We start from the raw sequence: 12,630 nt of genomic DNA, 5'->3' as shown, positions 1-12,630 counted from the left end.
GAGGGGGGGAAACCCCAGCTTTAGCTGGCACTTCTGCATCCGCTCTGGTGCTTAGAGCTTGCCTCCGACCCCAAAAGATTACACTAGGCACAGGAGAGCCCCCTAAGGGGGAGGGGCACCTTTACTCCATCACCTCAGACCTGCACAGCTGCGACCACAACCAAGCTAGCACCACCGTGGGAAGGACAGACAGACAGACGGACAGGTTAGCGTCATCCCCTCCCCTTGCTCTGCGCCTCCCTCTCAGTGATTTAAATTCCCTCCGGTTCAATCCACACCGTCAAGTTCGGATTAAATTTAAAACAGGCTTTTCTCCTGGTCCGCAGCCGCCTCAGGCAGGGAGCCCGCTCCCCGGCTCGTCAGCACCCGCCCGCGCGGAGGAGGCCGTGCTCCATTTGCTTTCATTTTCCTTCTCCCCCTGAAATGGGCTCGTTTCACCTCTCCGCTGCCCTCTCCCCCTCCCCGCCCCCTCCCCGGTTCCCCTCTTCTTTCCCCCCTTCTCGTTCCTGGTCCCTCTTTGTTGGGAAAAACACACCCACACACAACTCCTCCTGGCTAAGGCCTGCGCTGGAAGCAGAAACTGAATTCTCCTGGCCCGCCGCGAAGAGACCGCGTCCTGCCCCCACCCCAGGTGGGTATCTGGGATCCCTACATGCCAGGAGTCAGGCCCCTAAGCCCAGCAGGAGCGAAACCCCTAGGGCCTGTGAACGTGGCCCTCTCAACGCCACGGCCTGCATTCCCGCCGGCCCCCCGCCCGCCCTGCCGCCCCGCAGCAAACGGGGCTGTTTCCGGCTCCCCCAACCCGGTCTGGTTTCCCAGCCTGGGGAGTGGCTGAAGGAGGAGCAGCCCCAGAACCAGGGGTGCTCTCTGCCCGAAGCCCCCATGGCTCTGGGCGCCTTGTTACCTGATCTTTGTGTGATGTGTGTGTCGCAAGGAAATTTGCAGTGACTTTGGAGCCCAGACTGAGGAAGCGGAGGTGGCGAAAGGAGAGACAATACGGGCCCGAAGTACAATTAAGGGGCCAGAGCCGCTAGTCTCTCCCCCGCCCTCCCTGCCAGACTAGGAGCTGTCTGGCCTCAAACCTCAGGGCAACCCGCGAACCTGGAGCCGGAAACTCAGCCCGTGCCGGAGGGAACCAGAGGATCCGGCATCCAGAACGCTGGAGGAGAGCTCCCTTCCAACTTGGGGGCGCAGCAACCAGCCCCGCTGTGTTGCGGCGAATCCAATGAATGAAAGTGCACATTCCGACGAAAATTCCCTGTTTTTTCAGCTTTTGGAAGGAGAGCCTAGGGTCTGGGACGTCTCAGACAGACAGACAGACAGACAGACAGGCAAACCGCGTCTCCGGAGGCAGACAGACTCACAACATGAGTGTGAGCCTAAAATCAAATGCAGGTTCAACATTCCCGAGGCCTCTCTGCCAGGCCGGGCAGGCGCCGATCTCCCTACCTTCTCTCCCCTCCAGGGCGTTGGGCAGAGACCCGGAAGACTCGGTCCCTCTGGCTTGGTCCAATCCCGCCTCGGGAAGCGCCTTCGTTACCTGCTCCTCGGCTCCCCACGGCCACAGATGCAGGGCAGCCGCCTCCCGCCGGGGGAGGGAAGCCCCGGCCACCGCAGCCGCCGCCGCTGCCCGCCCTCCTTCCCTCCCTCCCTCTTTCTCGCCCTCCCTCCCTCTCTCCCTCCCTCGCGCGCTGCCGCTCGCGGGGCCCTCCCGCGGGCAACCTGTTCTGGACCAAATCCAGGTATCTCCGAAAGAGAGAGAGAGAGAGAGAGACAGAAGGACCTCTTACGTGGAAAAGAAAGAAAGAAAGACCCTTAACCGCGTTTATTTTCCAAGCTCTGACCACTGGCCGGCCTCTGTTCAGACGCCCTGGACACGGCCCTGTAGCAGCAGAGGTGTGCGGGGCCTGCTGCCTCGCCCACGCTGACCGCCGCGCCCCTCGCACAGCGCGCTCCACACTCTGGGCCGCCGCCCCCCGGCAGCCCAAACACCAAACAGACCTCAAGGTCCTTCCTACAGACTCAACATCCGGTCGCCCGCCTCGAGGCTGGCCTCCGCCCGCCCCGGAGCCCGCTCTGCTCCGTCTGCGGCCAAAGTCCACACACAATCCACCTTGCCCGTGCTCTCGCGCCGGGCCCGGACGCCCCTCCTGGCCGAGGCGCCCGCCGGGCCACACTCGGCCCACGGTCCTGCCCGGGACTGCAAACCTCGTCCCCTGCACGGGACCCACACAAAGCCCAGTGCCCTGACGCTCCCACCCGCAGCCCCCAGTCCCCAGCCGCTGCTGCCCTTCACCTGTTCCCGAGAAAGGCTGCGTCTCCGAGCCGGGGCAAAGCCGTGGGCCTGGGCGGAGGGTGCCGGGGGAACCGGGGAGCCGAGGTCCCAGGGAGGTTACAGAAGATCCGCCGGGGTAAGCCGGAGCCCCCGCAGCCCGCGAGATTATCTCAGAGACCAAAGCTCTCCTTGGCGAGCTCTTGCCTTTTCCTCCGTCTCCCGCAAGTCTTAAACACTCACACGCCGAGAGTTCAGCTCTATAAATCCTGCTCCTCTTTCCCATATCATAATTAAAAAAAACCAGTAGGGGAGGTTTTAACTTTTATTGCGATTTCTGGAGTTGGGCTGCGGAGCATATATTAAGTTTACGCTTATGCGCTCTCGGCGGGGAGGGTCCTTTAAGAAATAAAAATCCATCTTAATATCCGCAGACGAGAGAGATAATTTTTTCCCTCCTCTTCACGCTGTTTCTTCTGAAGACTCCCTTCCAGCGAAGCGAATAAATAATCACCATCGCCTTAGCCATAATCTACAGTCCCAGGGCCCCGGGGTGGACTCTGGCCACCAGCCTGGCCCTCACCTTGGCGGGATGAGAACTCACCCCATTTCCCAGGATTTGGGGAGGGGGACACCCCAGACTCCTGGCTCTGTGGCCACCCCCCATCAAGCCCACCAGCTCTGAAACGGAAATGGGGGCAGAGAGAGACTCAAAGAGCAAAAGTCGTTCATTGGTGAATTTCGGCCCATAAGGGACGCTCTCCCCAAGCCAGGCACTCCTGAGCACCCCGCCCCTGCCTGGGACTCCCTTCACTCCAACTGGCCCTGTGATTCTGACAGCTTGAAAACTCAGAGACTGCTAAGGGCTCCCAAACCAGGGGAGCCCCTGCCTGCCTCGCACCAGCTGGCCTTCCTCTCTGAAAACCTCCCTATTTCCCCGGGAGCCATAGAGAGATTTGAGCGTTTTCCTTCAAGGGAAGAGATTCTTTTCCCCCACAAAGGGCTGGGGGACAGACGGAAAGACAGACTAACAAATTCAGCTAGGGAGAAGAAAGGCTCTATCCCATTTTCTCCTCTAGCCTCCCTGGGGTCAAAGGAAATCTCTTTGTATAAGAAAGACAGAAAAATACGTGAAGTATTCACGTAAAAAATAGACGTGGGATTTGAGAGAGCCTGGAGGAGCCAGAGATACAGAAACAGAGACTCACACTCATACAGGGTTAGAAATATCCCCCCAGCAGACCACTGTGAGAATATAGAACTCCAGGTATATATTTTGTTACAGGGACACAATTGTGTTCCCCTCTCCAAGTTGAGAATGTGTTAATAACCATACTATTTCCAAAGTAAGAGAACCAACAGCCTGTCCTCCTCCTTTTGGCTTTCTCTTTCCCAGTCTCTCTGAGAGCAGAGGTGTATCTCCCCATTCTTCCTGACACCCCCCCCCTCATTTTTTCTCTGCAGGCAGAGAAGCCTTTTTGGGGAGCCTTCTCTCTAGCCACCAGGGCCAGGATTGAGGAACCAGGTGGAGAAAGGAGGGGAAGAAGCTTTGCAAAGTTTCACATTGCTCAGATTCTCCTTTACTCCATTATCCTCCCCTCCTCCCCCTGGCATCAGCCAACAACCTTCCCAACAATATGGTAATGGTGGGCGCTGGCAGCCTCCGTTCACCCAGACATTTCCACACAGCGCAAAGACAAGCAGCTGCCTGACAGCCACAGACACAACAGACCCAGGCCTGTGGGCCACAGACAGCGAGACAGAGACTACAGCCAGGTTCCTGTCCTGATGTTTCCCAGTAGGGCGTGTGTGTGTGTGTGTGTGTGGGGGGGGTTTCTACTTGGACTTGATGGCTTCCCTCTAACCTACTAATACCCTAAATATGCCCTTTCTCATTGGGGATGGAACTATAGAAGGGGAAGGGGAGGTGGCTGAGCTGGCGCTCAGAGTTCCCCAACTCTTGGGACCCCCCCCACCCCAGTCACCCCACTTTTCTAAGGGGAAGCTCCAGCCCCAGCCAACTGGAGGCAGATTTTTGTCTTTGGAGGTGGCAGGTGAGAGAAACTGGCCCTTCCAGAGACTCCCTTCTCTTTCTGTGCTTCTCCTCTCTTCTACTGATCCTGCCCCACCCAGCTACCCAACTGAGCTGGCCCACCAGGCCACCTCTTACTCAAATTCCTGAATTTCCTTGGAATTGGCTAGACTTTCTTTGTCTGTCTCCATCAGCTGGGCCCAGGAAACAATAGCTGCAGGAAAAAACTCCTCTCCCTCACTCACAGGGATTGGGACAGGCTGAGGAGTGGACAGTATAAAACGGGGCTCTCCAGACTTGTCCTGCGGCCCCACTCACAGCTTGCCCTCATCAGTCTGTGCCCATTTGCCCTATCTGGGAGGGGGCTGTGGGGCAGTCCCACTGGGGAGGGAAGGAGCCGGGTAGGTGGGTTGGGGCCCTCGACGAAAACCGACTGATGTAACTCAGGCAGTTTCTTGTTGCCGAGTTCAAAACTCAATCCCAACAACATGAAACTACCTAAGCCACAGATCAGCTGAGCGAGCAGGGCGGGAGATTCGGCTTTGCATCTATCGGGAGGAGAAGGGAAGGGGGTTGGGGAAGGAAGAAATTCAGCCCCGTCCCCCTTTCCGCCCCCACAACCTCTCTAAGGACTAGAGAGTAGACTTTGGGTGGCTGGGTGGGTAGGGGGTCTGACTGCCCTCATCAGCCTCTGGTCTAAGCAAATTGCTCAGGGAAACTCTGGTGAAATGGGACCTCCAGCCGCCAAACCCCCGCCCCGCCCCCAGCACCGCAGTGGAGCTATTCCCCTGCCTCTGGCTCTGGCCCTGGGGGAGGCTGGAGGGTCCTTCCACTCTTGAGCTGGGTCCCCTGTCTTGTCCATCTGGCTCTCCTGTGCTCTCCTCCTGGATTCCCTCCGATCCTCTCCCTCTCTCAGCTCTGCTTTGCTTCCCTGCATCTATGGGTGGCCGAACCAAGGCGCCTGTGCTCCAGAGCCTCTTCCAATCAGGCCACTTGCCTGGCAAAGCCCCACGGCCAGGGAGCGTGGGGACCGAGAGCCTGAATAAGGCTCACATCCAAACCAGCAGAAAGCAGGAAACCCAAGCTTCAAGCTCCAGCCCTTTCTAGCCCACCCTCCCCCTGTTTCCCCCAGCAGACGACCAGACTGAGCAACATCTAGACCCATGTGTCGACCTCAAGGCGACCCTAAGTGCCCGTGTAGCGAAAGAAGCCAAAAACCACCAATTCACCCCTTTAACAGCCGAACCCCAAGGCAGCGGGGTCGGGGAGGGGAGGAGAGGGAGCTCCCGGCCACTGCCCTCCACTGTGAGCGGCCACAAGGCAAGCCTGGGTTCTCAGCAAGCTCAGATGCCCGAAACACCTTCCTCCCTGTTGTGCCCGCGGCACGGCCGGGCACCTGGGGACGCCGCTAGTCCCCACTCCGCCGCCAAGAGAAGAACAAGAAACCGCTTCTCTTACCTTGTCGCCGCCTCCTCCTCCTGCCTCTGCCCGAGCTTCTGCTGCTGCTGTCGAGGGGGGGGTGGTGGCTGAGCTCCTCGTCCCCCTCCGGCGGTTAAGTTTATTCCTCTCCTTGGATAGGTGGGGGGCTCTTGGGGTTCCCCCAGCGGCGGTGGGGTGTGCCTGGCCCAGCACCCCAGGCAATCAGATCCGTCTGCTCCTCAAGATTGCAGTTTGCTCTCTGCCTCTTTCCCTCCTCCAGTCACCTTTAAATGCATCTTTTACTGCAGCACCACATTATATTTGCAGATCATAAAATCCACCTCTCGCGCGCACCAAGACCGTCCTGACATTACTGTTTTATGACCTTGACTTATTGTGGTCACCTGGATAATATTTAAATCAACGTTATGGTCTCTCACTTACATTAAACCCGCCAAGAGACATTCTAGAAAGGCTCTAGGAGATGAGTCAAACACAAAACACACACATCCACACACTCAGCCTCGTTGGGGGGGGGGGTGTTGCTAAAAAAAACATTTAAAAACAAAAAACCACCCATTTGAGGATTACGATTCTGGAAATTTATTAGGATTTTCTTCTCCATTAAGGAAGCTACATGCAAAAGATACAACATACAGAATATCTTTAAATAACACAACTCCCAGACAGGGACAGGGCGATATTTGGGAGGGGGGGGGGATTTCTGTCTTTGCTTCACTATGTTCTATTTTAAATTTTTAAATTTTTTTTGTATTCCTCTGGATGGAATTTCTGAGGTGTCAGTGGCGGGGGGATGTGGGGGTGCTGGGAGGATTGGGAGAAAAGCAGAAAGCAGTACAAATACGAGACTTCAAGCAGATTCTCAGAGCAACCAGGAGGTAAAGACACGGAGAGGGTTTGCTGGAGGCGCTGGGCGCTACGACAAACACACAAAACACTAGCCGAACTTTCCAAAACGTCTATTATCCTAAGGAGGAAATGCAGCAAGGAAGGAGCGATTCTGACTGTGCTCTGCGAGATTACAGACCTTCTCTGGTTGATTTTTTTCTTCCCTCTTTTCCCCCCTATGATCGGGTGGATTCGACCTTAACTTTGCATGGAGGACAGGATGGTTAGTGTGAGTGCGTGGGTGAGTGAGGGGTTGACACACACACCAGCCACACTCCCACCCTTGTCTATGCGGGCACACCACACCCCACACCCCGGCACCCCATTTCTCATGCTTTAGGTGGATGCATCTTCGCAGCACGAACCATAGGTCCCTTGGAAGGAGAGTCTGAGGTCTTTGCCTTTTTTTTGCAGGCGCGTTGCATTTATACTCAGGGAGGGAAAAAAAAAATATACCACCAGGCACAAAGGGAGGAGGGGCGGGGAAAGGAAGGAGCGGGGAGAGGGGGGAGGGGGAGGGGAGGCCGCGCGCTCAGGTGAAATTAAAATTGGAGGTCAGTTCCCGGATCCGATTCTCTCGGTTCATTTTCTTGAGTTTCATTCTGCGATTTTGAAACCAGATTTTGACTTGTCTGTCTGTAAGGTTAATGGTCTTGCTAATCTCCAGGCGGCGCTCTCGCGTCAAATACATATTGAACAGAAATTCTTTCTCCAATTCCAGCGTCTGGTGTTTAGTATAGGGGCACCTCTTCTTCCTTCCGCTCTTTGCTGTCAGCCAATTTCCTGTGGTGTTTTCTGCCTTTATCTCCTCTGTTAAAAATAACATTATTTACATAAGTATCCCTTGAAGAGGCAAACCCTCGCTGCTGCCAGCCAGCTGTGGGGGCGGCTGAGGGAGCACAGGGGGGCTGCTTTCACCCCACAGGCCTGACTGGTGGGGTCCTCTTGGGCTCAGGGCTCTTAGAATTTCTTTGGGGTCCTGACTTACGTGGGGGGAAAGACAGACAGTTCTCGCCTCCAAAGCATTTATTAATTAAATTACCCCAATCCACCTTGACCTAGCAGATTCTGAGTACTCCCACTCTCCCTCAGCTTCCTGACCCTGGCACGCGCTCTCAACCTCACCAGGCCCTCCCTCCTCTGTGTTTCATTCCAGTTCTGGAAAAATCCAACTAGAAGGAAAAGCGCCTCCCAGGCCTCATACGGGGTTGCAGAGTCCCCCCTGCTGCCTAGAGCAATTCCCAGAGAGCTTTGACCCCTTTCAACTCAGTGGAGGGATGTTGTCGCCTTAGGCTCTGTGGCCAGAGGCCACCGCAGCTGTCCCTGCACCAGACCCCCAGCCCTTGTTCCCACCTGAAGTGCCACAGAGCAACTCTGCCCCTTTCAATCTCCCGTTGCCAGCTCTTCCTCTCCTGGCCATTTCCCCCAGGTGTGAGTAGCTGAAGCAGGGTTGCTGGTGCAGGCAGCAGAGGTCAGGGGCAACAGCTCTGGGGCGTGCTGAGGGGTCCTCAGACAACTGCCCTAGCCATGGGACCTAAGGTCAAGGGAGAGAGATATCCTGAGGAAATGCAGCCTCCTGGAAATCTCCACCTAGTCTACAGAGATATGTATGCCTGTACATACATGTGTATTCCTGTAGAGATGCACACTGTCACACATATGTACACACATAGGCACACACGTGTCTATTTATATAAGGAGATGCTATAGACATAGTGTGTGTTTCTCATTATCTTATTGACAACTTCTCTCCTTGGTACACATGTTGGCTGGAATGGACCAGCCTTGCTCCTCAAGCAGCAGAAGAGACCTTGGCCATCTTTTCTAGGGAAAAAAACCCCAGAGTCCAGACACTCAAGAAGGGCACCCAGCAAAGGATTCTGCTGATGGCTCTGTGCTCTATCTCCCCGCTTTGCCAAATGTAACTGCCAGATTCCTCGCTCTTATCTTCCTGGGGAGCGGGACGGGGCCCTGGGGGAATCAAGAGGCACACACACACACACACACACAAAAGCAAACTTGAGGTTATAGTTTTAGACATTTGAATGTCCTTAATTCCGCTCCAGCCTCTGCACCTGCAGCTTCTTGCCAAATTGTTTAGAGGCTCTCCGCATCTAACTCTGTCCTATTTATTTTCTTATTGGGGTTGTTGGGTTGGGGGGGGAAGGGAGAAATTACAAATGAGGAAGTCTGGCCAAAAGCCCTCTTGGCTGTGGCCTGGTTGAGACACCATATGGGGGAGGGTGGTGAGAGCAAGAAAGGCAGAGGCAAAGTGCAGAGTTAGAGGGATTAGTTGGGGTGGAGGGGCTTAGGTTGTTGTGGGCAGGGGAGGAGAGGAAGGGTTGCCTACCCCAACGGGGGCAGTCCCAGTTAGGAGGTAGACTTGTTAACCTTGACTTTGCTTTTGGTGGGGGGTTAGGAGGCAGGTTTTCCCATCCTAAAATCGTGTCCCAACAAAGCTCAGAGCCTGGGGAGGGGGCACAAAATTAAACTTTCACGCTGCACATGTGCCACAGGGAAGCCTCCGTGGGTGTGTGTACCTCACTCCTGCAGCCTCATGAGCACACCCGTGCTCATCTTCTGGCTGAGGAGACACCCAAGAGGGCAAAGCTCTACCCTTGCCCGCCAAAACAGTGTGTGTGCGTGTGTGCGTGTTTGAGAGGGAGCGGGCATGCGTGAGTGTGCGCTAAGCCTGCGAGAGGCGTGTGTGTGAGTGTGACACAGGTCGCCGCCAGGCATGCGTGTGCGCCGCATCCATATACAAAGCGCCACAAGATCCAGGCCGCCCCCAGTCTGCTCAGCTCTCTCTCAGTATTCCATCTCCCTCTACACCCAAAGAGCCCCATTTATATACAGCCTCCAGTAGCCAGTGCCATGGGAAACAGGTTTATTCCTCTCCTCCCAGTTGGGCCTTTTCTGATGTTTTTTGTTTCAACTTTTCAGGGAAAGTCGGTCCCCTCAGGCTCCCTCCGCAGCTCCCATTTCCCCCACATTCTTTCTCCAGGTGTCAGAGAAAGGTCCTGGAGGCCCCCAGTTCCTGCAGCAGAAATGAATCTTGAACCCTGAGCTTGAACTCTGGATAGGCTTTCTCTCTCCAACCCAAATCACGATGAAATCCAACTAAAGCAACATTCCCTTTCAGGAGAAGACCGCTTGCCACGCACACAGAAATTTTCCAACCACTCATTTGTAAGCTGCTTTTGGAAGACAACGAAAAAAAAATTTTTTTTTGAAATTTAAGTAGAGAAAGAAAAAGGAAAAAAAATTAACAGGGGAGACAAAAAAGAACTTACAACATCCCAAATGCCCTGTTCCAACGCCATCCCCAAGCCAGGCGTTTGGGGGAAGGAGGGAGGGACGTGGCGGTCAGCCCTTCACCTCCACCTCTTTCTGCCCCAGCCCCGCTGCCTGAGGCCCCCCCAGCTGAGCCCAAACCGCAGGAGCCCAAACCACAAGCACAAATCAGACTCACAAACAACAAATCGCGCTTCGAAGGAAACAATTTTCAACTGGGAAAACGCAGGAAAGCGAAATCCCCCTTCTCCCAATCCTTCCCTAGTTGCTGGCCCAAGATCGCCATTTTAAGCTTTTTGCGAGCTTCTGACCCGAATGGGGGACATCAGCCCCCCCAGTCACCACCGCAAAGCAAGCAAACCGAAGCCAGCACGCGCCCGGGAGCCGTCATCAGCCCTGGGCAGCACAAGGCGCCTGCAGGCTGCCCGCGGTGCGCACCACTCCCGGGTCTCGGCGCCCACGGCCGCTGCCGGCCCGGCCCCTCCACTCTGCCGCTTACCTTCCTTAGCCAAATGACGCGCCACCAGCCTGGCGCTCAGCAGACACGAGTCGCAAGCCGGGATCGCATTCCCGGGACCGTCCAGGGCCTCCTCGGCCCAACCCTCCCCTTGCCCCCGCCCCAGCCACGAAGACCAAGTGCCCGAGCGTCCCAGCCGGGCCGCGGCCCAGGCGGCCTTACCTTTCGCTTCGTTATCCGAGGTGTCTGGGCTGGAGTCCGCGGTTTTGGCTCGCTCCTTTTCGCTCTCCAAGGGGCTGCCTTTTGGGCCCGCCAGGCTCTGCTCGGTCTTGATCTCATTGGGGCTAGGGGTCTGGCTGTCGGACTTGGGGGTCTCAGGGAAACTCACTTTGCCCCCGAGCTGGGGCGACTCCAGATGTTCGGCGCGCGGGTTGAGACTGGCCCGCTGCTCAAAAGGGGCTTCGAAGTCGTTGGCCCCGGCACAGTGGGGCGGCTTGTCCAGCGCGGAGTAGCTCGGGCTGGCGCGGTAGTAGCTGGGCACGGGTACCTCGTGCTCCCCGAGGCAGGACTCCTGCAGGGGGTGGGAGTAGAGAGCTGCCTCGGGGCCACTTTTCGCCCGCTTCTCTGCGCTGTACATGCAGCAGACATTCTCCTCCTTGACACTAGGTGGGTAGGAGCAGGAGGACAGCGGCCTGCCAACAGGTTGTTCCAGGCGGTAGGTGGCTTTGGGGTCGCCCCAGGAGTCCAGCTGCGAGAGGTAGGACGGGTAGGTGTTGAGGGCGAGGTTGGGGCTGCTGCCCTCGTCCCTCTTGGAGAGCGAGGGCGCGAGCCCGCAGCCCCTCATCACCCCGCAGTTGAAGTCACTCCCAGATTGCATATACATGCCTGCGCTCCGGCTATAGCGCTCTCCTCCGCCGGGCGCAGCCAAGGGCTCAGCGTACGAGTTCGGAGTTACATTGCGAGGGCATGTCATTTTCAGAGAGAGGGGTTTTTAAGGAGCAATACTACAGCGGAGGAGCTGACATCTTTTTTTTTCCCCATCCGGGAGGGGGGGCGGTTGGAGGGGCGGGAGGGAAAAGAAGGGGAGGGGGGGAAATATCAGCTCCATAATTATCCGCGCATTCAGTCCTCACCATGTGACGGCTAGACCAATGGGATTTGAAAATGGCCTTGATGATTCAGACGGCCGTGACGTCAGCGGGGTCAAGTTGTCGGCAGGCGGAGCGCGCAGCGTGGAGTAACAGCGCCACCTAGCAGCCGCCTCGGGGTAGGGGCGCCGGAGCCCTTCCCCGCGAACAAAGGAAGCGCCCCCGGGGCGGCAGGGGCAGGAGAGGGGTGGAGGAAGGTGGGAGGGGGGGTTCTAGGAAGAATGGGGTTTGTTTACCCGGGAACAAGCTTGTAACTCTTGGGGAAAGTGGGGCGGAGAGGGGGGAAATGCAGGAGAGAGGGAGAGATCAAGGCATCTCGGGGCTCAAAACAGTCAAATTCAAATTAAAAGGTCAAGACACGATTCAGGTACTTCTTCCCTTCGCTTCACCTCTTCTTTTCCTCTCCTGGCCTCTGGGCCCCGCTTCTTCCCTTGGGATGGGTGTGGGGTGAACTTGGTGGGGAGGGCTCCAGTGGGCAGAGAAAGGGAGAAAAAGTTAAGGAATCCCAAACAGAACTAAACTTCCTGCTCTCCCGCGTCCGGGTTCGCCGGGCTTGGCCCGGGAGCTCAGTTCCCGGACCTCTCCGCTCATGGAAGCTGGTTGAGTTCTAAGTGCCCCGTGGGGCTTGACGGAGGAACCTCCAGTGTCTGGAGTGGACCAAGGAGGGGGTCACCATCACTTCAGGACTGCTCCAGGAGGGTAAAGGAGGTTTCCAGTGGATCTAGGGGTCGGGGCAGGAGGAAGCCGAAGACCAGAGGCACGGGCTCCCCGACCCCGGGAGCGCAGCCCGGCCTTTGCAGGGTGGGCGGCTCCTGGGTCACCATCTCAGGGGCTGGAAGGCTTTGGCCTTGGAGTCGGTTCGGCTGCTTTGCTGCAGGCCTTGGCGGCCCTCGCTTTCCAATTGACCTTGCCCCCACTAAAACAGGGAATATTCCCAGAGAGAAAGAGGGGGAGCCTGCGGGGCCTCCGCTGGTTTGTGGGGAGTCACGTATCACACGGGGAAACTAGGACACCAGATGCGACAAAATCCTACCCAGAGACGTGTCCTTTGCAGAGCGAATGGGCTGGGGGGGGGGGCGTTTTTAAATGGGGGAGAGGA

General features: G+C 56.8%; 1 protein-coding gene across 1 annotated transcript; it reads right to left on the bottom strand.

The window, feature by feature from the left end:
- Positions 1-7,045: 7,045 nt before the first annotated feature.
- On the bottom strand, positions 7,046-11,407 carry HOXC10 (homeobox C10). The gene is made up of 2 exons (XM_060657426.2): positions 10,606-11,407; positions 7,046-7,442 (listed from the first exon to the last, which is right to left on the bottom strand). Exons 1-2 carry the CDS (start codon positions 11,354-11,356, stop codon positions 7,165-7,167), a joined length of 1,029 nt encoding a protein of 342 aa, XP_060513409.1. The 5' UTR covers positions 11,357-11,407; the 3' UTR covers positions 7,046-7,164.
- Positions 11,408-12,630: the final 1,223 nt, after the last annotated feature.

Source organism: Panthera onca, chromosome B4, assembly GCF_046562875.1.
Source record: "Panthera onca isolate mPanOnc1 chromosome B4, mPanOnc1 haplotype 2, whole genome shotgun sequence".
Lineage (NCBI taxonomy): Eukaryota > Metazoa > Chordata > Mammalia > Carnivora > Felidae > Panthera > Panthera onca.
Note: the sequence above shows the minus strand (reverse complement) of the source record. Positions and strands in the feature narration are given on the sequence as shown.

Excerpts from the sequence above, each read along its gene's own strand:
- HOXC10 (XM_060657426.2), bottom strand. The coding sequence starts at position 11,356 with ATGACATGCCCTCGCAATGTAACTCCGAACTCGTACGCTGAGCCCTTG. Across the intron at positions 7,443-10,605 it reads CTCGGATAACGAAGCGAAAG|AGGAGATAAAGGCAGAAAAC; the intron begins GTAAGGCCGCCT and ends TATTTTTAACAG.